This window comes from Tyto alba, unplaced genomic scaffold (genome assembly GCF_018691265.1).
Source record: "Tyto alba isolate M040663 unplaced genomic scaffold, T.alba_DEE_v4.0 Super-Scaffold_2, whole genome shotgun sequence".
In the NCBI taxonomy this organism is placed as follows: Eukaryota; Metazoa; Chordata; class Aves; order Strigiformes; family Tytonidae; genus Tyto; species Tyto alba.
The window spans coordinates 562412-582400 of NW_024881282.1; the positions used below are offsets into that span (position 1 = coordinate 562412).

At 68.9% G+C, this 19989-nt stretch overlaps 4 protein-coding genes across 5 annotated transcripts; 3 read left to right on the forward strand and 1 right to left on the reverse strand.

Annotated features, from left to right (window-relative positions):
- Positions 1-548: 548 nt before the first annotated feature.
- TPP1 (tripeptidyl peptidase 1) lies at positions 549-6754 on the forward strand. The gene is made up of 13 exons (XM_042793451.1): positions 549-657; positions 821-916; positions 988-1127; positions 1209-1359; positions 1965-2086; positions 2862-3061; positions 3304-3502; positions 4793-4981; positions 5188-5260; positions 5548-5668; positions 5832-5990; positions 6074-6211; positions 6565-6754. Exons 1-13 carry the CDS (start codon positions 599-601, stop codon positions 6703-6705), a joined length of 1788 nt encoding a protein of 595 aa, XP_042649385.1. The 5' UTR covers positions 549-598; the 3' UTR covers positions 6706-6754.
- A 63-nt stretch (positions 6755-6817) lies between these two features.
- On the forward strand, positions 6818-9036 carry TAF10 (TATA-box binding protein associated factor 10). Its single transcript, XM_042793485.1, has 5 exons — positions 6818-7032; positions 7778-7935; positions 8012-8076; positions 8180-8294; positions 8859-9036. The coding sequence occupies exons 1-5, from the start codon at positions 6852-6854 to the stop codon at positions 8946-8948; spliced, it is 609 nt and encodes a 202-aa protein (XP_042649419.1). The 5' UTR covers positions 6818-6851; the 3' UTR covers positions 8949-9036.
- Positions 9037-9563: 527 nt separating this feature from the next.
- Positions 9564-17042, reverse strand: ILK (integrin linked kinase). Of its 2 annotated transcripts, none has more exons than XM_042793461.1 (13): positions 16903-17042; positions 14972-15071; positions 13274-13439; positions 12803-12898; positions 12555-12651; positions 12365-12448; positions 12025-12110; positions 11560-11669; positions 11198-11325; positions 10829-10950; positions 10641-10740; positions 10411-10541; positions 9564-10253 (listed from the first exon to the last, which is right to left on the reverse strand). In XM_042793461.1, the coding sequence occupies exons 2-13, from the start codon at positions 15058-15060 to the stop codon at positions 10104-10106; spliced, it is 1359 nt and encodes a 452-aa protein (XP_042649395.1). In that variant the 5' UTR covers positions 15061-15071; positions 16903-17042; the 3' UTR covers positions 9564-10103. The 2 variants fall into 2 exon arrangements, with proteins under 2 accessions (XP_042649395.1, XP_042649396.1); XM_042793462.1 differs by lacking the exon at positions 16903-17042 and adding an exon at positions 16812-16841.
- A 250-nt stretch (positions 17043-17292) lies between these two features.
- RRP8 (ribosomal RNA processing 8) lies at positions 17293-19952 on the forward strand. Its single transcript, XM_042793479.1, has 7 exons — positions 17293-17422; positions 17510-17630; positions 17712-18093; positions 18220-18349; positions 18676-18782; positions 18900-18996; positions 19644-19952. Exons 1-7 carry the CDS (start codon positions 17363-17365, stop codon positions 19755-19757), a joined length of 1011 nt encoding a protein of 336 aa, XP_042649413.1. The 5' UTR covers positions 17293-17362; the 3' UTR covers positions 19758-19952.
- Positions 19953-19989: the final 37 nt, after the last annotated feature.

The window sequence follows — 19989 nt, forward strand, 5'->3', positions numbered from 1 at the left end:
TCCCACGACCAACCGAGAACGCGCCCTCACAGCCCCCCGAGCCCCCCCCCCCCGCACCCGTCCCCGTGGGGTGACCGAGACGCTCAGCGCCCGCAGCATCCCCCGTGTCCCCGCACGCAGCCCCGGGTGGTGACCCACAGTGGGCGACCCACGCCTCGTACCGCACCCACTGGTGACACCAGCCCCTGCGCGGAGGGGACAGCCTGGGCGCCCACGCCCCGCGCTCGCATGGCTCGCTGCCCGTGGGTGGGCACAGAGGGGAGCTCGCAACCCCCCCCCCCCCGGTCGCTTCCCTGCGAGCAAGGTCCCCCCACCAAGGTGCCAGCCCCGCGGGTGGGGACGGGCAGCCCCGCGGGTGGGGACGGGCAGCCCCGCTCCCCCCCCCCGCGCAGCCCCCGCTGCTCCTGCCCGGGGCCGCTCCCCCCGACAAACACCCCGGCCCCGGTGGGGTGCGGGGCAGGGCCCGAGCCCCGCGGGGGACCCCGGCACGGACCCACGGCCCCGGCCGGTCAGTGGGCGCCCCCTGTGACCGGCGGGCATAGGGCGGGGCCGCCCACCACGTGACCGCGGCTTCGGCTTCCTCACGTGACCGCGGATCATGCGCGCCCCCGCACGTGATCGGGGCGCTGCGGCGGGAGGCGGCGGGATGGCGAAGGGGTAACTGGGGGGGGGGGGGGGGGGGGGGGACTGGGGTCTCGGGGGGGGGCCGGCGGGGGCGCTTGGCTGTCTCGGGGCGTCCCGCCGTCTCGGGGCGTCCCCCGGTGCCCCCCGGGCGCGGCTGACGGCCCCGGGGCCGCTTCGGCCCGGCCGCTCGTTGTAGGAGCCGGGGGGTCCCCGCCGTGCTGGCGCTGTGCGCGGCCGCCTGGAGCTGCGCCGCGGGCCTGGCGCTGCAGCCGGAGCCGGAGCCGCCGTGCCGGTAAGGTGCCGGGCCCGGGGGGGGCGGGATGCGGCGCCGGTGCCCGCCCGCTGCTCACGGCCTGCCCGCAGCGTGCCCCCCGGCTGGACCCCCGCCGGCCGCGTCGACCCCGGCCACGAAGTGCAGCTGACCTTCGCCCTCCGGCAGCGAGGCGCCGGTCGCCTCTCCCAACTCGTCCGTGCCGTCTCGGACCCCCGCTCGCCGCGATACGGTAACGGCTGCGCGCCCGAAGCCTGCCTGGCCCCGTCAGGCCCGGCGTGCGGGGTGCTCTGACCCTCCCTGTGCCTCACAGGCAAGTACCTGTCCCTGGAGCAGGTGCGGGACCTTGTCCAGCCGTCCCCAGCCACGCTTACGGCAGTGCTGAAGTGGCTGCAAGGTTACGGTGTTGAGAAGTGCAGCAGCGTTACCACCCTCGATTTCCTGGAGTGCCTCGTGCCGGCGAGGTGAGCCCTGGGTGGTGCCGGGCCCCGCTGTGGTGGCCGTGCCATTCCTGCCAAGGCAGAGGAAGCAGGACCCCGACCCTGCCTGCTGCGGCTTCCCCAGGGCTCTGCGCTGCAGTCCGGGTGACGGAGGGCTGAGCCACATTTCTGCCTGGGCTTGAGGGCTCCACGGCCGAGAGCCGGCAGCCTGTGCACTCAAGTCCCGGTGCTGGGGGGGGGGGAGTCACAGACAGTGCTCCGCAACGCTGGCAGCGAGGTGTGGGTATCCGTTAGGTCCGTGGGCCAGCCCCGCGCTTCCTCCTGCCTTCTGTGGGGCTGCAGAATCCCCACTGGAGGAGGGCTGGGGGTAGAGTTGCAGGGGACCCTGCAGCATCAGAGCTCTGGGTCGGTTTGGTGATGGGAATTGATCAGGTATGGAAGGCAGGCTTCGCTTTACGAGGTCAGCGGTGCTGGTGGGAGGTGGAGCTCGTCCCTGACCCGTCCCGTCTGCGAGCGGGATGGGAAGGGTGCGGGAGGCAGGGCAGGGAGCGGGCACGCTGCTGGACAGACACGCCGAGGGCTGTCCCAGCGGCACGAACCCTTGCGCGGCGGCTGTCCCTGTGTTGCAGCACGGCCGAGCAGCTCCTGCCAGGGGCTGAGTTCCACCGCTATGTGAAGGGCCAACGCAGCGTTGTGCGCTCCCCGCTCCGCTACGCTGTCCCTGAGGAGTTGGCTGAGCACGTTGACTTCGGTACGTCCTACACAGGGGAAGCTGAGGCTGCCCGGAGCTCTCACAGCCCGGGTGGGAGGTTAGGCACTGAGCAGCCAAGACCGGCCGTCTTGGTGTCCTAGAGGACAGTGTGGCAGGCCTTCCAGCCATGGCCCTGGCTGCCCCTAGGCACCCCCCCCCCAGGGAGCTCTGTGCGTAGGGTGTAGATGCCCCCTCCCTGGAAACATTCAAGGTCGGGTTGGACGGGGCTCTGGGCAACCTGACCTAGTTGAAGATGTCCCTGCTCATTGCAGGGGGGTTGATCTAGACGACCGTGAAAGGTCCCTTCCAACCCAAACTGTTGTATGATGTGGACAGGCAGGATCCAAAGTGAGTGTTTCTTGCCGGTGCTCTTGGGCCCGGATGCTCAGAGCAGGGAGCTCTGTCTGTGGATGTGCTGCTGCTTCTGAGGTGGAAAAACCTCCCTTCTGTGTGGGCTCCCACGGCCATTCCACGAGGAGAGCAGAGGGGTGCCAAGCTGCGGTAGTGGCCTGGCAGTGGGGAGACTGAGCTGTGCGGCCTGGGAATATCTGTGAGGACTGGCGAGGAAGCCGAGGGAATGCTTCCCTGCCTTCCGTGCAGTGCGTGGGGCAGGTGCTGCAGGGGATGGGCTTCCCTGAGCCGTGCTGCAGGCCAGCCCTCTCAGCCATGCAGTCTGAGCGAGGATGGTGAAGGGGGAGCCAAGGAGCCGTAATACTGTTCTCCCGGAGCTCTGGGCCCTGACAGCCCCTTCTTCTCCTGCTTGCCTGCACACCAGTGGGTGGCCTGCACCGGTTCCCTGCGGAGAGAAAGGTGGTCAGCAGAGCCTGGGCCAAGAAGGAAATGGAGTCAAAGCAGCACAATGGAGCGAGAGCGGTGTTCCACCTGGGCGTGACGCCCTCCGTCATTCGTAAGAGATACAACATGACAGGAGGAGACGTCGGGCTACTGCCAAACAACAGCCAGGCCTGCGCCCAGGTAACAGGTAGAGCCGGTCCAGGTCAGAGGCCCATAGGCCATGGGAATTCCACACATCGGTGCTGCTCTGGTGGTCCCAGGACAGCTGTGGGGATTCCTCAGCGGCTGGCGGGAGCTCCTGGTGGGCTAGCATTTCACAGACCTGTGCTGGGCCAACTTGCTAGGTCAGGAGGAAAAAACTGGCCTTTGTTTTTTTTCAAGAGAAAATGAGAAAAAAACTTGTCTGCTCCTTGTCCCCCCAGTTCTTGGAACAGTATTTCCACCAGGCTGACGTGGCTGAGTTTATGCAGCTCTTTGGCAGCAGCTTTGCCCACCGCTCTCAGGTTGACCGAGTGATTGGGCGCCAGGGCAAGGGCAAGGCAGGCCTGGAGGCCAGTCTGGACGTGGAATACATCATGAGCACGGGTGCCAACATCTCCACGTGGGTCTTCAGCAATGCAGGTACTCATCCCCCTCCAGAGTTGCCCTGTGACTGCTTCCATGCATCCCGCTTGCTGTCGCACCAACACACCTGCCTGCTGTTCAGGGAAACACTTGCTGTCTGCATAAAAACGGCTGTGCTGAGTCTGTCTGGTGTCTGTCAGAGGGGGAGCGCCCGGAGGGGCGCACACGAACGGCGTGCTGGCTGTGGTACATCCCCAAAATGCTTTCCCAGCTACTGCGGGCACATACCTTGTGGGCTTCCAGTGTTGGAGCTGATGCTGGTTTCTAATAGCTCGTAGGGAAGTCATCTTCCGTCGATTTGTGTAGTTGGTTTTGAACCTGTCTGAACTTTCAGGATCTGGAGTATCCTGTAGCAGGGACTTCCACGCCTCAACTACACAATGTAAAGCAGTCACCCCACTCTGCTGCCTCTCCGTGGAGGGAGAGCACCAGCAACTGTGTCTTGCTATTTTTTTCCCCCACTTCTTTGGGGCTGAAGCTGATCTCTTGCCCATGAATCTACCAGTCCAGTGGATAAAGGAGAGCAAGGCAGTTTGAGAAAACAAGCTTGCAAAACAGCTTGCACAAACATGGCTCTTGGTGCTGTGTGACAAAGTGTCACCTGTCCTAGATCAGAAACTGGCTGAGCAGGAGACAGAGTGCCCTTAGGACTGCCAGCTCTATCTTCCTAATGGTAAAGGCAGGCACAGCTTCACATTAAATTCCACCTCCTTCGTGCAGTTGGCGATGTGCAGAGGGTGCGGGCAGTTACGTGAGCAACTGAGAGTGAGAAGGGGTGAGTGGGGCTCTGCTCTCCCCGCCTCATGGAGAGGGATGAGGAGCAGGAAGGGACCTTGGCAGATGGGAGGTGGAATGTACATCAAATTGCGCTGGGACCCACTGTTGCGGGTAGGGGGGCCAAGGCTTTGCTGAGTCTCAGGGGGGCTGCCTGGGTGCCAAGGGTGGCTGCAGCCCTGTGACATGCTCAGAGGAGGAGTGGATGAGCATCGACCCCCCTGCTCTGGGGTTCAGGGCGACCTTTTCACCAACCCGCTGGCAGAGCTGGAGCCTGGTGCCGTCCACCGCGGGAACCCCCGCGGTCGGCCGGGCTGCCAGTGGGAGCTCACGGCAAGCTCCGCGCCGGCTGTGCTGGGGATCTGCTCTCTGTAGATGGGGCAGGAGCTGGAGGACCTTCAGGTCCTGGTGCTAGTGGTGCTGTTGAGGCATGGTCCCCCTGCGCTGTCTGCCGCTTTCCCTCGAGCCTGGTGTCTAAGAGGAGCTGAGCCTGCCCCCGCTCTGTCTCTGCAGGGAGGCACGAGAGCCAGGAGCCCTTCCTGGCCTGGCTGCTGCTGCTCAGCAACATGTCGTCGCTGCCTTGGGTGCACTCCGTGAGCTACGGGGATGACGAGGACAGCCTGTCACTAGCCTACATGGAGCGTGTAAATGTGGAGTTCATGAAGGCGGCCGCCCGGGGCTTGACCATCCTGTTTGCCTCAGGTGTGTGCCGGTGCCGGCACGGCTGCGCCCAAGGGTCCCAGGACACCAAATGGGGACGCTTTGCCTCTGGGTAGCCCAGATTCCCTGCCTGGGAGCCCCAGCCTGGGAGGTGGAGGGAGCCCTTCCCCTGGGTCGCTTCCCGGGGTCGCTGGGTGGACGAGGGGCAGCTCGGATGCTGCTGGATTACCCCGTCCGTCTGCCGGCAGGGGATGACGGTGCTGGGTGCAGGAGGATGCCCGGTGGGAACCACACTTTCCGGCCTAGCTTCCCAGCCTCCAGGTAGGTGCAGGACCTGGGTCCCGTGGGGACGCGAGGCTCTGCAAGGAGCTGGCTGCAGCAGCTTGCCCGCGGCTGGGGTGGGCTGAAAGCTGCTGGTGGCACTTGGAGCCCCTTCCCGTGGTGGGCAGCTTGCCTCGGGCTAGTTTGGAGCCCCTATGGGGGGGGGGGAACTCCTGAGGGTCAGCCCCACCAGCGTGCAGCTTCTCGGGAGGGGGGGGCTGGTGTGTGGGGTGCCGCTGAGGCTCCAGGCAGCCGTGTGCCCATCTGTCCCCCCCCCCCCCCCCCAGTCCCTACGTCACCACCGTGGGTGGAACGTCCTTCAAGAACCCCTTCCTGGTGACCGCAGAGGTGACGGACTACATTAGCGGGGGGGGCTTCAGCAACGTCTTCCCCATGCCCGATTACCAGGTAAGGAGGCGCCTGCTCTGCCGGGTCCGGGGGGCTGTGTGGCACTTGGTGGGGGTGACGATGGGCCGTGGTGGGCACAGGGCGGCCCTGGGGCTGGGGGGGAAGGAGGGACAGAGTTGGGCAGAGGCTAAGAGTCCTGCTCCTGACCCGGCGTTCTCCCCAGGCTGCCGCAGTCAAGCGTTTCTTGCGTTCGGCCTCGAAGCTGCCCCCCAGCTCCTACTACAACAGCAGCGGCCGTGCCTACCCTGACCTGTCCGCCCTCTCTGACAACTACTGGGTGGTGACAAACCGCATCCCGCTGCCCTGGGTGTCGGGGACGTCGGTAAGGGGGACAGCCCGGTGCCGGGGGGTGTGTGGGGGGGGGGCTGCGTGGCCGGGTGCTGAGGCACTGGTGTCTCTGGCCAGGCGTCCACGCCCGTGGTGGGGGGCATGGTGGCACTCATTAACGACCGGCGGCTGCAGCGGGGGCTCGCGCCCCTGGGCTTCCTCAACCCCGCGCTCTACCAGCTGCAGGAGCAGGGGCACGACGCTGCGCTCTACGACGTGAGCTGGGCAGGGGGCCGGGGCGGCCGCGATGGGTGGGCGCCGGTGTGTGCTGGGGAGGGGGGGGGAGGCCGGGATGTGGGGCAGCCGAGACCGTGGGCATCCTGGGGGGGGGGGTGTGGGGTTGTGGGGGGTGCGTGCTTCTCCATGGCTGTGTGGGGTGGGGACCCCTCACGCTGCTGGGGGTGTTGGGGAGGAGGGGTCCCTGTGTCCTAAGGGGGATCCATTGCTGCCGGGGGAGGAGAGGGGGGGTCGGCTTTTTCCCGGGGGGGTGACCCGGGGGTCCCTGCCCCGCTGCGGGGTATGGGGGGATGCCCTGGGTCCCGCCCCTGCTGAGAGCTGTCCCCCCGCAGGTGACGCAGGGCTGCCACCTCTCCTGCCTGGACGGCACCGTGCAGGGACAGGGCTTCTGCGCCGGGCCCGCGTGGGACCCCGTCACGGGCTGGGGGACCCCCAACTTCCCGCGGCTGCTGCGGGCGCTGCTGCCGCCGTGACGGGGGCGGGGCGAGGGAGCTGTCAATAAAGCCGCGAGGCCCCGCCCCCTCCCCGCCTCCGCCTGTGCCGCGCCGCGGGGCCGGGGAGGGGGGGCGGGGCCGGCGCGCCCTGCGCAGGCGCGGGGCAGGCGGCGCGCGGTGCGGCCATGAGCGGCAGCGCCGAGGCCGAGCCCCCGCCCGCGGCCCCCGCCGCCCCGGCGCCGCCCGCCGCCGCCGACAGCAAAGCCAGCCCGGCCGCCGTCGGCAGCGCCGTGCCCGGGGCACCGGGGGCGGGGGGCGGCGCGGCGCGGGGAGCCGAGGGCGGCGCGGCTGGTGGGAGGGGGCCCGGTGAGAGCGGCGGGCGGGAGCCCTGGGGAACGGGGGCGGGGGGGGGGGTGAGGCCCGGGAGCGTGCCCATAGCTCGGCCGGGGCGGGGGGGGGGGGGCGCGGGGGTCCGGGGATCGGCCGGGGGGTGCGGGGGGGGGGGCCGCCGCGGGGGTCCGGGGATCGTCCTGGGTGTGCGGGGGCATCCGGGGTGGGGGGGGGGGGCACCGCGGGGGTCCAGAGGCTCGTCCTGGGGGTGCGGGGGCATCCGGGGCCCGACCGGGGTTGGGGGGGGCACCGCGGGGGTCCTGGGGCTCGTCCTGGGGGGGGGGGGGGCGGCACCGCGGGGGTCCAGGGGCTCGTCCTGGGGGTGCAGGGGCATCCGGGGTGGGGGGTGTCACCTCGGGGGTCCAGGAGCTCGTCCTGGGGGTGCGGGGGCATCCGGGGCCCGACCGGGGTGGGGGGGGGGCACCTCGGGGGTCCAGGAGCTCGTCCTGGGCGTGCGGGGGCATCCGGGGCCCGACCGGGGGGGGGGGCACCACGGGGGTCCAGGGGCTCGTCCTGGGGGTGCGGGGGGACTCGTCGAGGGCCGGTCCGGAGGGTTCGCGGGGGGGGGGGCAGCCCCGTGGTCCTGGGTGACTGTGGGGGTCCAGGGGGGGGTTGCTATGGGGTCCTGGGGGGCCGCCCCGGGGTCCTAGGTGGCTGCGGGGGTCCAAGGGGGGGCCTCCCCGGGGTCCAGCGTCCCGCTGAGCCGCCCCGTGCCCTTCAGTGCCCGTCTCGGCGGCGGTGGCCGCAGCTCCCCCCGAGGGGGCCATGTCCAACGGGGTCTACGTGCCACCCAGCGCGGCCAACGGGGACGTGAAGCCGGTGGTCTCCACGACGCCGCTGGTGGACTTCCTCATGCAGCTGGAGGACTACACGCCGACGGTACGCGGGGCGCGCTGGGGCGGCCGCGCGGGCGGCCGCGGGGAGGCCGGGTTCCTCCAGCTTCTCTCCTGTACAGATCCCAGATGCCGTCACGGGCTATTACCTCAACAGAGCGGGATTCGAGGCCTCGGACCCACGCATGTAAGTGGCAGCAGTGTGGCCTCAAGGACCCTGAACGCCCCGGCAGAAATCCCGTAGTGCCAGTGCTGTCTGAAACCATCCCTTCTCTTTCTCTGCTGCGTAGCATTCGGTTGATCTCTCTGGCCGCACAGAAGTTTATTTCTGACATTGCCAATGATGCGCTGCAGCACTGCAAGATGAAGGGAACAGCCTCGGGCAGCTCCCGCAATAAGAGCAAGGTGAGAGAAGGACGGCGTGGCTGCTCGGATGAGGGGAAATGCCTTCTCTGGGGCTGTGGCAAGCTCAACTTGCTGGGGCTGAATGCGGGGACGCGGGTTGTAGAGAGTCTAAAGCTGTCGTGCTCCTGAAGGGTCAAGGCGCTTGCTAATAAGCTAGGGCTCTGCTGGTGGGAAAGGGATGCTGGCAAGAAAATGAGGTGATGCTTGGGGAAGAATAAACAGGGAGCGAGCGTGTAGTGGTAGTTTCTGGGAATTCTCCCAGTCATCATCTGTTTCTGGTTTGGGGGCCTCGTGAGGGTGATGTAATTTATCTTTGTAACGTTGAGTAATGCTCAGTGTCTTTCTGTCTGTTGAGCAGCTGAGGGCACAGAGCAAACGCAACGTGCAGTACTTAAGGCCTGGTTAATGCCCCAGGCACGGGTCTGCTGCGGCTCTTGGGAGTTGTGCACCTACAGCTCACCACAGCTCGTAGGGGAAAAAAATCCTAAATCCGCAAAGTTTCGAGGCATGCCTGGCAGCTCGGGTTGCCCTTGCCGTGACTGACACTACTCCTTGTCCCTTCAGGATAAGAAGTACACGCTGACCATGGAAGACCTGACACCAGCACTTGCAGAATACGGCATCAATGTGAAAAAGCCACATTACTTCACATAAAGACTTGAGGGATTGTCACTGGGAATTTTTTTTAGGGTTGCTTCTGTGCCATTAAACCGCTGGGTAGTTTTTTTTTTGTGGAAAGGCATCTTGTCTCCTGCCCGTGTGCTAATGCCCTGCCTACAAGTAACGGCGCACAAGCTGGCGTGCGAGGGCCTCTGCTCTCACTACACCAACAGACCCTGGTCCCGTGTCTTTGAAAGGCCAGTGCAGAGAGGGGCTGGGGGGGTGAGGGGCTTGCAAGTGGTAGATTCGAGTTGCACCTTCTGCCGTTCCCCGGAGGGCTTAGCCCGAAGCTGAAGGGAAGTGGGTGTAGTAGGGCTGCCCGACACTCATCTGCGTTTCGTCCTCCCAAGCACCCCTCTTGCCTCTCGGGAGGAACGCTGGGGGGTCTGCGCCAACAGCACTGCGGCCGGAGCCGGGGCCCTTCTCTCAGGAGAGGAGGGGGCTGTTAGCCCACCGGCTCCCCTCACTCCTGGCACCGGAGGAGGTTTGGTACAGGCACAGATCGAGCCTAGGACTCTGCAGACTGGGGGGCAGCCCCTGCCTCAGTCCTGGCCCCCCCTTCTGCGTACAGCGCCCTGTGCACATACGCGCCCCTCCACCAGCAGCCGGTTCTCGTAACAAATGTTTTATTTCAGATGCTGGCGGCTTTTCCACGTGGCCTGGATGGAAACGATAAAGTGAAGCGCGAAGCTGGGGTGGTGCTGGGCACAACAGGCAAGCTTCACCCCACTGTCTTTAAGTAGGGAAGAGCACCAGGGCTGGACTTTGCCTAACGTGAGACCCTCAGGTGGGTGAGCTGCTCGGGGCCTGGGGCCGAGGAGGATGGGGCAGCTCCGCAGCCCCGTCCCAGCCTCCCAGGGAGCAGAGCCCACCCCTGCCCGGTGTCGGGGGCCAGGCCTCCTGCTCAGTCTCTGCCCGTAGCTGCCAGGGAGGATGATGGAGGTGCTGCCGTAGACTTGGTGCTACAGCGGCTGAAGCCTGCAGAGCAGCTCCAGCGAAGGCAGCGTTGTCTGTACCGTGTGTCCGTGGCTGGCTCAGGGTGAGGGGGCATTCCCTGCTCCCCCTCGGCTCTGGGGTTAAAGAAGGCACTTGGGGGGTGGCGGGGAGGGAAGCATGGCAGCGCCGGGTGGCTGGGAGGCACCTCCCTCTCTACTTCTCCTGCATCTTCTCCAGGATGGGCACGATCATGTCGAACTTGGGGCGCTTGGCTGGGTCCTCGTTCATGCAGATCTTCATCAGCTTGCAGATGTGCGGGGATATGCCGGGGGGGATGGTTGGACGTAGCCCCTCCAGTGCCACCTGGGAGCAGGGCAGGATCAGAGATCTGGACCCAGCCCTGCATCAGCCAGGCAGAGCCCGGACCTCAGAGGATGGGTGGGCTCTACTCGGTGGGGCTTTGCCTCCCCTCCCTGGCCGACCGGGTCTGGACCGGTGTGTTTTGCCCAGCCCCCCTCACCTTCATGCCAATCTCCATGTTGGACAAGTCTGCAAACGGCACCTCGCGGGTCACCAGCTCCCACAGCAGCACCGCGAAGCTCCACATGTCAGCCGAGCGCCGATTAATTTCCTCCGGCTTCTTCTGCAAGGCTGTAGGGAACCCAGCATGGGGGGGGGGGATGAAGGGGGGGGGGCTGCAGGCGAGGAAGGGGCCGAGCAGCAGGAGGGGCCCAGCTACTGGGTGCTCACCTTCTGGTGCTACCCAGGCCGGTGCGTACATCCTCCCTGGGCACTGGAAGGAGAATTTCACATCGGCCATGCTGATCCGTGCTGTCATGTCCTCGTCGATCTGGGGAGAGGCGGGGGGGGGGGGGTGGTCAGCGGGGAGCCTGCCCTGCCCCGTTCTGCAGGAGGAAGGGCTCGACACGGACGCTCACCATGATGCTGCGGCTGTTGAGGTGGTGGCGTGGGATGAGGGGCTCCAGCGTGTGCAGGAAGGCCATGCCCCGGGCGATGTCGAAGGCGAACTTCACTGCCTGTATCTGGTCCACCACGAAGTCTGCAGGGAGGGAGGGAGGGAGGGTGGCATAAGGGTAAGTGTGCGCGGGGGCGCTACGTCCCTGGCAGCGCGCGTGGGAAGGGACGGGGCTGGCAGACACCCCGCACGCGGGGCAGGCACGCAGACTGGAGCCTGAGCTCGCCCCAGGGTGGTGCAGCTGCCACCCCCCCCAAACGCACAAAGCAGCAACTTCTCGAGGACGGGGAGACGAGGCCCTGCCACCCCCCCCCTCCCCATCAGCACTCACTTGTCCCCTCGTGTAACACGTTATAGAGAGAGCCATAGGGCATCCAGTGGCTGATGACGATGGGGTGGGGCGCTGGTGGGGACTGGCAGGCGCCCAGCACCGGGAGCACGTTGGGGTGAGAAAAGATCCTGCAAGAGAAGCGACAGCCCTGAGAACAGCGGGTGCTGCCCACCACCCCTCGTTGGCCCCCTGCCCTCTGCGCTGGCCTCCCCACCACCCCCTTGCCTTCCCCGGGTGCTGCTCTGGAGCATTCCCACCCGACCCTGCGGATCCGGTCGGCTCTCGCCTCTCTCGTCCTCCCCTGGAGATAATGCCTGCCCTCGAGAGCCGCCGCTGCCTCGGGGAAGGATGTCGGCACTCACCGCAGCTTCGGGTATTCTTCGTTGAAGTCTCGGCTCTTCCGAGTTGTCCAGTCCCGGATTTTCAGCATTTTGATGACAATGTCGTTGCCTTGCCAGCGTCCTTTCCACAACTGCAGGTGGAGACCCGTCACTGTGAGGGGGACACCCGGCCCCCCAGCACCTCCCAGCCCCTCGCCCAGGGCTGCGGGGCCCACGGACCCCACGGGACGGACGGGTCCACAGCGACGTGGAGGGACTATGACAAAGCGTGAGAGCGAGCCCTGGCCTGTCGGTCCCGCTCAGGTGCCCTCTCTCTGCGTGGGCTGGCCCCACACCTGGATATGGAAACCCACCAAGCAGTTGTGCCCCAGTTCTGCACTCTGTGGCCAGCCAGGGACTGGGGGGGGGGGGGGAGCAGTGGTCTGCATGGGTACAGCTACCCAGTCCCGGGGGGGGGGGGGGGGAGTGTGCAACAGGCTTACGTACCTCTCCTGACTGGTTCTCATTGAGTTTTTGGCTCAAGCTCAGCTGTTTGAAGTCGATTCCAGCAAGTTTGTTAAGCGTCCCGTTTCCTGTAAGAAAAGGAGATGCGGCCTGTGGCTGCATGGACCTTCCTCCCGACCTCCACCCGGGACCGTGGAGGGAGGCAGTACCCGTGGGACGCCTCCGGTGAGGAGCCACCTTCAGCGAGGGGATTTCCACCTCCAAAACGAGCCATTTGCAGCGCAGGCTGCTGCCCCCTCCCCAGAAGCCTGCCCTGCCGTTCAGGAGGGCTGTGCTCTGCCCCGTTAACAGCGTGCCCCACGAGGGATGGCTCCATCCTTACTGGGACGCGTGCGGGTCGTGCCCTTCCAGAAGGTATCCTTGTAGGGGATCTTGGTGAGGCTCTGGCCCAGCTTCTCGGCGCGCTCTGGAGAAGGACAAGGAGTTTGGCAGCACAGGCAGAGAGCTCGCTGATGCTGAGCGCCGGGGCTGCCGCAGGAGCAGGTTGTGGGGTCAGGATGAGAAATTTTTACCTTTCAAGACCTCCCGCAGCGGTGTCTTGGCTTTGTCAATGGGCGTCTCGCCGTATTTGTTAGCGATGCTGACCAAGGCCCCGTTGCCCACCAGGTCCTGAGGGAGGAGAAAGCGAGCAGCTGCAGATTGCTGTCCCTTTCTCAGCCTCTTCGTGCACACGCAGCCTCCCGCCTCGTCCCTCCCCGTGTCCCTTTTAGCCACCTCCCTCGCCCTTGACTCCTGCCTGGGCCCAAGTGCTCCCGCTCACCTCTGCCACCTGGTCGTGGCCCCAGAAGCAGGCGTAGTGCAGAGGCGTGTTCCCGTGCTCGTTCACCGCGTTGATGTCTGCTTTGAACTGGATCAGCTAAGGGCGGGATAATCCCCGTAAATCTCGAGCAGGTTCCCCCCAACCCAGCACCCTGCCCTGAGAGAGGGCAGGGGCACCACCAGCAGCACATTCGCTGCCTCGGTGCCGGCGAGGTCTGCGGTGGGGAGGGGGCTGAGGCTGGATGCGGGGCTTCTGTGGGGCTCAGGGACACCGAGGTGGGGGCTTCTGTGGGGAGGGCAGAGGCGCTCAGGGACACCGAGGTGGGGATGCAGCAAGCTCCCAGCAGGGAAGCTGGCAGGGGGGCAGCGGGGAGAGGGTCCCGGGCGGACGGGCTCAGTTTGCCACGGGGCTGCGTGGGCCCGGGAGGCGGCGGGGAAGGGGCCGGGGGTGCTGGCCACGGGAGGCAGGCACCTTCTGCACGATGTCACGGTGGCCGTGGCTGGCGGCCAGGTGCAGCGGCGTGTCGTCGCCGCGGTTCATGACGTTGATGCGCGCTCCCCGCATGATGAGCATGTCGACCACGTTGGAGCGGCCCTCGCGGCAGGCCCAGTGCAGGGGGCTGAAGCCGTGGTCATCCCTGCAGAGACGGCAAGGGCAGCCCTGCTGACCGTGTGTGCGTCCATCCCCCCCCCCCCCCAGCCCGGGCAGCACCGCAGCCGGGCGGGCATCACCCCACGCGCCCGCACAGGGCCCGCGGAGGCGAAGGGGACAGGCTGAGCGGTTCTCCCGCTCTCTCCCATCCCCACGAGGGCCCCAGAGGCCCTGGCCAAATCCCATCTTCTCCAGGGCTGAATCACAGAGATGCTGGCAAGAGCCGGATCGCCCCCCTCCATCCCCCCTGGCTCCCGGTGCCTGGCCAAGTAAGGGAGGAGGAGGCCAGCCGGGCCTTAAAAGGAGATTAGGGCCTGGCAGGCGGGGGCTGCTGCATCCCTGGCTCTCCTCCAGCTCCAGATCCCCCGCACAGCAGACCCCATCTGCCCCCCGCACCGCCCCCGAGGGCAGGCAGGGGTACCCCGGCACAGGCACCCGGGACCTAAATGCCTCAGCGAGTGCCAGCCAGCCCCCAGGCACAACACGTGGGACAACTGGGACCCCCCCCCCCCCCCCCCAGGAGGGGCTGAAAGACACATTCAGAGCAAGGCCCTTGGTCCAGAAGGAGTACGGGAGAGATGCTGCCAGGGCCTGGCACGGGATCGCTGGCGTGCGGCCGACAGCAGTGCCTGCTCTGCCCCCCAGGCCAGGGGGATAGGTGTCTGCTCTAAACCTTGCGCCGGCTCCCGAGGGGGAGGTTGGGCAGCGCGTCGGAGCGCACGGTCCTGCGGGAGATGCTGGAGCGGGGAGGAGAGCTGCGGGGAGGAGAGCTGCGGGGAGGAGAGCTGCGGGGAGGAGAGCTGCGGGGAGGAGAGCTGCGGGGAGGAGAGCTGCGGGGAGGAGAGCTGCGGGGAGGAGAGCTGCGGGGAGGAGAGCTGCGGGGAGGAGAGCTGCGGGGAGGAGAGCTGCGGGGAGGAGAGCTGCGGGGAGGAGAGCTGCGGGGAGGAGAGCTGCGGGGAGGAGAGCTGCGGGGAGGAGAGCTGCGGGGAGGAGAGCTGCGGGGAGGAGAGCTGCGGGGAGCAGAGCTGCGGGGAGCAGAGCTGCGGGGAGCAGAGCTGCGGGGAGCAGAGCTGCGGGGAGCAGAGCTGCGGGCAGGGTGTGCGTCGGGTGGGCAGGAGTGCCCCGCACAGCTCCTGACCCCGGGATGGTTCCCAACCCTGCTGCTAGACCCCAGCCCCTGCCTTCCACACGTCCGGCTGCAGTGTTCCCAGGAGAAGGGGGCAGGGGACGCAGTCGCCCAGCCAACCCGGGGGACCGGGGGCTTCTCCCCAGCCACCCCCAGCCCAACCGCGTCCCGTCTGGTGGCGGGAGCAGAGGCGGCGGCCGGAGGATGTGCGGCCCTCGTGCCTCAGCGATGCCGTAACTTCCTCCCGGCGGGGAGGAGCCGAATCCCACCCCCCCTCCCCAGGACACCGAGGAGAGCGGAAGCGAGCCCCGGCCCCAGCCCAGCACCCTCGCAGCTGAGCGGGGGACACCCCCGGGGGGGGGGGGGGCGGGATCCAGCCCAGCCAGGCTCACCCCTGGTTGAGGTCGTTCTCGGTGTTGTCGAGCCAGAGACGCACGGCCACCGCGTTGCCCTCTCGGCACTGCGTGAAGATGTCGTCCATCGCGGCTCTCGCTGTGGGGAGGGGTGCGTAAGGACACAGGGTCCCATTGCGGAGCAGGACCCCCTGCCCCCCCCCAATTCCCCCATGCAGCCCCAGGACCTGGACTTCACCTCCCGCAGCCCCTCGGCTCCTGGCAGCCCCTCAGCTGGGGCTTCTCCCTGGGGGGGGGGCAAGGGCAGGAGCCTCGTGCCCCTTCCTCGGCAGCCCTGCAGAAAACCCCAGGGACTGCCGAAGGCTGGGGACAGAGCTGGGCTCGCAGCTGAAGGGGAAGTTCACGACTGACTCCAACATCACGGTGCCTGCAGCAGCTCGCAGGAAGCAGATCTGGCATCCACAAGCTTATCTGCAGCCCCAGCCAGACCTGGGTGCCCGGATCTCCTGGGAGGGGAGCAGAGCTGGAGGAGGTCCAGCACCACCCTGCATGGGATCCCACAGCTCCATAGATCCCCCCCCCCCCCCCCCCCCCCCCCCCCCCCCCCCCCCCCGATCCCCAGCTCTGACCCAGGCTTGGCTGAACCTGGCCCAGCGTCACGCTCAAGAAACTGCGACCCCAAAGGTCCATGAACTCCCCCTCTCTCCACTCCAACCAACAGACACCCCAGCCCGGAGCCAGGCAATGAACATGCATCCTGGTTCCATTTTTAACCCCTCGACAACAGCAGCCTCGCCGAGTCCCAGGGCGGCGCACTGCCCCGAGCTCCCCAGCAGCGTGGGGCCGTGCCCGGCAGGTACTTTCGTGCCTGGGGGTCTGTGGCACCAAGCAGGGACGTGGGGCTGCCCACGGTGCAGGAGCAAGGACAGACCCACCACGATGCCCCTGACACACAACCACGAGGGCTTAAACCAGGTGCCCCTCAGGGTCTGGCCCTCGCCCAGCTGCAGCGGGACCCCCCCCCCCCCCAGCTCCGCACTGGGCCGCTGGCCCCCCCCCCGGCACAGCCACTGCCCGTGTCGCAAGCTCCGGGCAGCCACGGGGGGGGGGGCAAAGGGATGCTGGGGACCCTCGCAGGGAGCAGCATCAGCCCCGGCACTTCAGGGCAGCGCCGGTCCCGGCTCACCGGCTGCGGAGGACAGGGCCCCCCCGCCCGCGAGCTGCCAGGAGCCACAGCTACGCCCCGACGTCCTGCGGGTCCTGCCAGCCCCCCCCCCCCCCCCCCCCCCCCCCCCCAGAATGGATTTCTGACACCCGGGGCGGGACCCGGGCAGGGGTACTCCGGTGGCAGCCCACCCCCCTCGCAGCCCCGTGGGATTCGCATCCCACTGTCACGGCCACCCCCTCCTCCACCAGCCCCGGCCCAGCGCTGTTGCCTGTCCCCACACCGGTCCCGGCTCCGCTGCCGGGCCGCCCCCAGCCCCTGCCCCCCCCTCAAACTGGGGGCCCAGTACCCCCCCACCCCACCCCCCCGCTAAGGAGCCACACTGGCCCTGCCCGCGGAGCCCCAAGACGCCCCGTTCCTCACCGCCCCGACCCCAAACTTACCCCCAAGCTCGGCTGGGGGGGGGGGGGGGGGGGGGGGTCCCGCGCCTCCCCGCAGCCCCCTCCCGCCCCTCGGCGCCCAGCACCGGGCCCGGCCGCGCTGCCTCGTCCCTACGGGCCGCTCCTGGGTGCCGCCAGCCAGACCCCGCCCGGCACCGGCCCCCGTTTTCCCGCCCCGGGCCCGGCCCCAGCCCATCGCCCAGCCCAAGGCCGGTCCCGATCCCGGTCCCGGTCCCGGTCCCAAACCTGCCCCCCCCGGGCCACGCAAACTCACCCCGGCCCGGCCCTGGTCGAGCCACCCCGCAGCCCCAGCCCCGCTCCGCCCCCGGTTCCCGGTGCCCAGCCCCCGGCCCGCCCGCCCTTACCGGCTCCGGCGGCGGCGGCGCAGGGCGGCGGCTCGGCGGGCGCGGGACAGCGCGTGGGCTCCGCCCCGGGCCGGCCGCCGACAGCGCCCCCTGCGGGCCGCGCGCCGCACCGGCTCCGGGCCCCGCTCCACGGGCAGCGGGAACCGGGAACCGGGAACCGGGCAGCGTCAGCACGCAGCGTGGGCGGCACCGGGCGCCTCGAGGCCGGGAGGGGGCGGCACTCGCCGGGGCGCAGCGGGCTGGGGGCGGAGCGAACCGGGGCGGAGGCGGGGCGATGGCGCTGGGGGCGGGGCGCCAGCGGCCCCGCCCCGCGCAGCTAGGCTACCGGGCCTCCCGGCCGCTAGGGGGGCGCTGTGTCCCCGCGGGTGCTGCCGGGGCCACTCTGCGCGGGGGTCCCGGCGGGGCACACGTGGGTCCCGGCGGCCGCGGGCGGAGCGGCCGGTCCCGCGGCGGCCGGGCCATGGCCGCGGGGGAGTGTAACGACGGGGCGGGGGACCCCGCCCGGGCCCGGGCTCGCCCGGTAAGGGGGACGCGCACGGGGCTACGGCGAGCCGGGCCGGTCCCCGGGCGCGGAGGGAGGTGACCGCCCCCCCGCCGCCCTCCGCAGGCCCCCACGGCGGCGGCGGCGAGAAAGCGGCGGCGGGCGGCGGGGGACGGCGAGCCCGCGCGGAAGCGGCGGAGGCGGCGGAGGGCGGCTCCGCCGCCGGACGAGCAGCGCCTGGACACAGGTACCCCTGCCCGGCTCGTCCGGTGGCTGCAGGCCCGCCGGGAGCCCCGGCAGCGCCTGACCGCCCTCTCGGTGCCCGCAGACGCGGCGGGGGAGCCCGGGGCGCTGGGACCGGAGCGGCGGCCGAGCGGGAGGAGGCGGGGAGCCGGGCAGAGGGACGAGCCGCTCCCGGCGGGACCTGGCGGGGCGCGGGACGCGGGGCCGGGCCACCCGGGGCTGCCCCACGGGGAAGCGGTTCCGCCGGGCCGGTCGGCGGCCCTGCGCGCGCGGATGGAGGAGCGGCTGCTGGGCGCCCGGTTCCGGTACATCAACCAGCAGCTCTACACCTCGCCCAGCCGGGAGGCGGCACGGCTCTTCCAGAGCGACCCCGAAGCCTTCGAGATCTACCACCGCGGCTTCGCCCGGCAAGTGGGGCGCTGGCCGGAGAACCCCGTTCAGCGCATCATCCGCTACCTGCGGCGGCGGTGAGCCGGGGAGCACCGGGGAGCCGGGGCTGCCTCCGCGCTGCGGGGACCCGCAGGAGCGGTGGGGCGAGCGGGACGGGGCGTTCTCAGCCCCCCACTTCCCCCCCCCCCCCCTCACCACCCCAGGCCGGCCTCGCTGGTGGTGGCGGATTTCGGGTGCGGCGACTGCAAGATTGCGAGCAGCGTCAGGAACAAGGTTCACTCCTTCGACCTGGTGCCTCTCAGCCCGCTGGTCACTGTCTGCGACATGGCCAAGGTAGGGGGGCCGAGGTGAGGGAGGGCAGCTCTGCTGGGCCTCCTCGGCAAGGCGTGCCCCGCACCCCCCTGGGGTATTTGGGGGGTGGGCTGCGGGCGCACAGGTCGGTGTGGCAGTTCTGGGGAACGGAAGAGGGTGGTCGGGATCCTGAGGGTCCCGTGACGAAGAGGGAGCACGCGTCTGTTCGGAAAACCGGGGCTCCCCCATCCGCAGGGCTCCCCAGAGAAGATGCTTGGTTGAATCCCAGAGCCTGGGGAGCAGCGCGGCGTGGGAGGGCTGCCCCAGCACCGTCACCATCTTCCCCCTGGGGCGGGGGTCCCTGGCAGGTGCCTTTGGCGGGCGAGTCGGTGGACGTTGCGGTGTTCTGCCTGGCACTGATGGGCACCAACCTGCAGGAGATCCTGGAAGAGGCCAACCGCGTGCTGAAGCAGGGGTAGGCAGGGCTGTGCGCGGCGGGCGGGAGGCATTGGGGTGAGCTGGGAGGAAGCGGGGTGCCGGGCTGTGCCCCGGGAGGTGCCGCTGCCGCTGCTCAGGGCCGGGGTGTTCGCAGAGGTACGCTGATGGTGGCGGAGGTGGCCAGCCGTTTCGAGGACATCCGAGCCTTCATGAACGCCATGGCTCAGCTGGGCTTCAGAAGCGTCTCCAAGGTGTGTCCTCGGGTGTGCTGGGTGCACTGGGCCACCGGGAACCAGGGGGCCCTGAGAAAGAGCCCGTGGTCCCTGACAGGGAGAGAGCACCCCTCCTGCTCCAGCGGCACAGCTCGGCCGGGTGCCATCAGGGAGCAGGGGGGTGGTGACAGCACAAGGGGGTTTGGGGGACCTGTGGTCTGGGTCGGAGTCTGTGCTGTGGGGTTCCAGCATGGGGGGCATGGGAGTTAAGGGGACTAGGGGCATGCCAGAGGTCATGATGCTGGAGCGTGGGGGACTTGGGGCACGTAGGGGCTGTGGTGTGGCGGGGGCCTAGGGGTAGGAGGGTCTAGGGCGCACAGGGGGTGTGGTGCTGGGGTCTGAATTGGGGGCTGTGGTGTGGGGGTCCAGGATGGGGGGCATGGGGGTTAAGGGGACTTGGGGCAGAGAGGGGCTGTGGTCTGGGAGGAGGTCGGGGGGGGCGGGGGGGACCTGGAGCCTGCAGGGAATGAAGAGCTGGTGTGTGGGGTGGGGTAGGGGGGTCCCGGGGCCTGCAGGAGATGGCAGGGGGGTGTGGGGTTGTGGTGCCCGCAGGGATGTGGGGGGGGAAATGAGGGGGGTCCGGGTGCCCTGGGAGGGGTCCGGGCGCTGAGGCCACTCTGCCCCAGGACCTCTCCAGCGCCTTTTTCTACTTGCTGGAGTTCGCCAAGACCGGACCCCCCCGGCCCGGCCGCGCCGCTCCCGGCCTGCGCCTGCGGCCATGCCTCTACAAGCGCCGCTGAGGGCGGGGCCTCCCCCGACGCCACGCCCACCGGCACGCCCACCGGGCGGCGGCCTGGCTGCCACAAGCACTGCTTGAGGGCGGGGCCACGCCCATCACCCGCGGCACCGCCCGCACAGGCGCCGCCGGGGGCGGGTCCGCCTGTCGCCCCGCCCCCCCCGGCGGCGCGGTGCCCAATAAAAGCGATTGTTCCGAACGGCCTCGGCGTGCTGGGGGGGAGGGCGGGGGCGGGG